The sequence below is a fragment of the Apis dorsata genome, unplaced genomic scaffold (assembly GCF_000469605.1).
Source record: "Apis dorsata unplaced genomic scaffold, Apis dorsata 1.3 scaffold_162, whole genome shotgun sequence".
NCBI lineage: Eukaryota > Metazoa > Arthropoda > Insecta > Hymenoptera > Apidae > Apis > Apis dorsata.
Genome location: NW_006263451.1, coordinates 881,810 through 884,900, shown reverse-complemented (window position 1 = coordinate 884,900; position 3,091 = coordinate 881,810). Strand labels below are relative to the sequence as shown.

Below are 3,091 nucleotides of genomic sequence, written 5' to 3'. Positions count from 1 at the left end.
TTAATTTATAAAGAGCTATTTGGAAAATATTTATATATATATATAATATATATCTATTTTATATATATATAATATATATCTATATTATAAATAAAAATATGTAATCAAAATTTTAATCAAAAAAATTATTATCTATTATATATTTTATACACTGACATATTAAATTTCTTTCATGTTGAATAGATCGTGAAAGTAATTTTTGTAATAATTGTGATGTATATGGTGGCATCTTATTTATAATTTTCTGTTCTTTATTTTTTGAATTTTGATTCAATGTCAGATTAATTTTGGAAATTTTACAAACTGAATCTATTGGCTGTGTTTGAATAGATCTATTTTCATATATTACTTCATCTTTTATTGCATTATTTTCTTTGTTTTCATTATTTAAACTTATCTTTTTAAATGATACTTCTTCAGGCATATCACCTACAAATGAAATATATGTAAACATTAGATATTTTTATTTTATTATAAATAATGAATTTATTACAAATTTTTTCTTATATGAAAAATTTTTTCTTATATCTTATACTTACTTTCTTCTGAAACACTTTCATAATTTGCTACTAAATTAGGTACATTAGAAATAGTAAATTTTGGCAATACATCTAATATTTCTTCTTCATCAGAAATTTGATTAATATTTTCCTTGTAATTATTTTCAATTTCATTATTAGATTGCTTTTCTATTTCCAAATCTTCTTTTCTTAAGCATACTAAAAAATATATATATATATGTACATTTATAGTTTTATAATTTTTAAATATTTATATTATTTTCAGAAATATAAAAATTATTTTTTATAAATTATATTTTTTTTTATAATTTCATTCATATTTAAATAATTTTAATAATTATTAATCTTAGTCAGTTAATTATTAAATAAAAAAAAAAACAAAGAAATTTTGAAGCGTAAAATAATAATCATCACACAATTGTAAACACAGATGATAAACATGTTAATTACTAACAAGATATGATTATTTAAGTATAATCAATGATTTAATATTCAAGTTATTACTAAAAATTTATTATTATATTATTATTATATATATTATTACATATTATTATATATTAATTACATTTTTTGAATAACACATTCATTAAAACATTAAATAAATTTATATTAACATTAAATATATTTATAAAAAGATTATTTCTTTGAACATTTTTCTTATATATAAGTAAAAAAAAAAATTCAAGAACAACATGTGGAAAATAATTATAATTCAATTTCAACTATTTAGGAATAAAATCATTCTTTGAAATAAATTTTTGTAATATATATATAATAAATATGCCAAAATTTATAATATATATATATATATATATATATATGACATTTTTAATGCAAAATGTCAAACAGAACAAAAGGTTATAGTAGAAAGTTACTTGATTTTTTTGAAGTCGAAATAATAGAAAATAATTAAATACTCACATGTTCCAAAAAATCGATGCAAACCTCTATATGTTTCCTTTTGTTCTTCAATATTATTAGATATTATAATAGGTTCCTTTTTTATTATTCTTTTTCGATTATAAGAACGTAAAAATTTATGTCTTTTCCGCTTAGTAATCTCCTGTTTTTGTTTAATTATTTCTCCTCTTTGTAATTTTTCTATTTCTTCAGCTTTTCGTAATTCAACATTAATTTTTGTAGGATATCTTCTGTGATGTGATTATATTATATATAAATCATTAATCATTATCAATTATAAATCATTATAACTTACTTTTTTCTTTCCATTATCCATTTTTCAATGTCTTCTGAAATTGACATATTGTTAATTTTATAATATAAATTATTATGTTGCATGGTAATATATTTTTCAATGAATGAGAAAAGAAAGTATAACTACAAGTATAACTGCATCTACGTGAAGATGGCTAATAGTAGAGGGGAGGAAAATTACTCCCCTCTCTTGCTTATTAGCAATACTATAGATATATAATATATAAGATCTTATTTATATATATGAAACTTTCGACCAATACGCATGTCTATTTTCATAATTGTTGGATCTATTAGAAATAGCCAATCAATTGTCTACATTATTTTATCTAGTTGTCTTTTTATAAATGCAAGTATATCCATCAATACCATAGAGTTCATGTTCCTTCTCATGTTTAGAAAGAATATTTTTTGATGAAAAATTTATAATATCACCTATTTTATAATAAAATGATTCATCCTTTGATTTGGAATAATTTTCATTTCTTTGATCATATGATTCTTCAATATTTAAATAAAAATGAGCCTAAAAATAGTTACTTCAAATATTTTTTATTCATTACTCACATTCAAATTTAATGTAAAAATATTTCTTGAGGTATATAATTATTAATGAAAAATATTAATGAAGAATATTTAAAATTTCATTGGTTTCTTTTAATATAAATCTTTATATTAATTTTATTATTTTATAATTTTTTTGTTTGATATTATATATGAAAAATTTACTTCAAATAATTTTTTCAAAAATAATTCTTTTGTTTTTAACATTATGATTTTAAAATATAAATAATTTGAATAATTTAAATACAAAATTATATATCATAGAATAGATTTTCACAAAGATATTAATAAATAATAAATTATTTATAATAAACAATTAAATTATTTGTTAATTAAGATTTCTGTCTTCAAAATCATATTTGTATTGACAAGATTTATAAGATATTAAAAAGAAATTATTATAATGACAATATTGTAAATATAATAAATTAAAAATAAAGAAATATTTTTTTACAATTATTAAGAAAAATTAATGTTTGATATACATATGCAAATAAAAATAAAAATGTATTTATAAATAGAAATTACTCTTATGTTGTCATAAATAATTGTTTGTTCATTATCATTTTAAAATCTTTTCCAGGGTATTCAGAAATCCATTTATTAAGATTATGCAAATATTATCAATTGCATATTTTTTTATCCATATCTTAAATGATATAATAAATGATATAATAATATAAATTAAATTTTATAAATAATTATATAAAAAACATTTCATAGTCATCATGATATATTGCATATATATGAAATTTATGAAATTGGAAAATTTCAATACAATTTTAAAATAT

General features: G+C 17.4%; 1 protein-coding gene across 2 annotated transcripts in view; it reads right to left on the bottom strand.

Moving 5' to 3' along the window:
* Window positions 1-56: 56 nt before the first annotated feature.
* The window catches only part of LOC102677204 (putative uncharacterized protein DDB_G0274405), a 7,990-nt gene continuing 4,955 nt past the window's right edge, over window positions 57-3,091 (bottom strand). For both annotated transcript variants that reach the window (XM_006613770.2, XM_031509549.1), the window contains exons 4-8: window positions 2,106-2,262; window positions 1,738-1,771; window positions 1,443-1,672; window positions 540-719; window positions 57-429 (exon numbers count right to left, since the gene is read on the bottom strand). In XM_006613770.2, coding sequence (XP_006613833.2) covers window positions 113-429; window positions 540-719; window positions 1,443-1,672; window positions 1,738-1,771; window positions 2,106-2,262 — 918 coding nt within the window. In that variant the 3' untranslated portion in view covers window positions 57-112. The remainder of the gene's footprint in view (window positions 430-539; window positions 720-1,442; window positions 1,673-1,737; window positions 1,772-2,105; window positions 2,263-3,091) is intronic.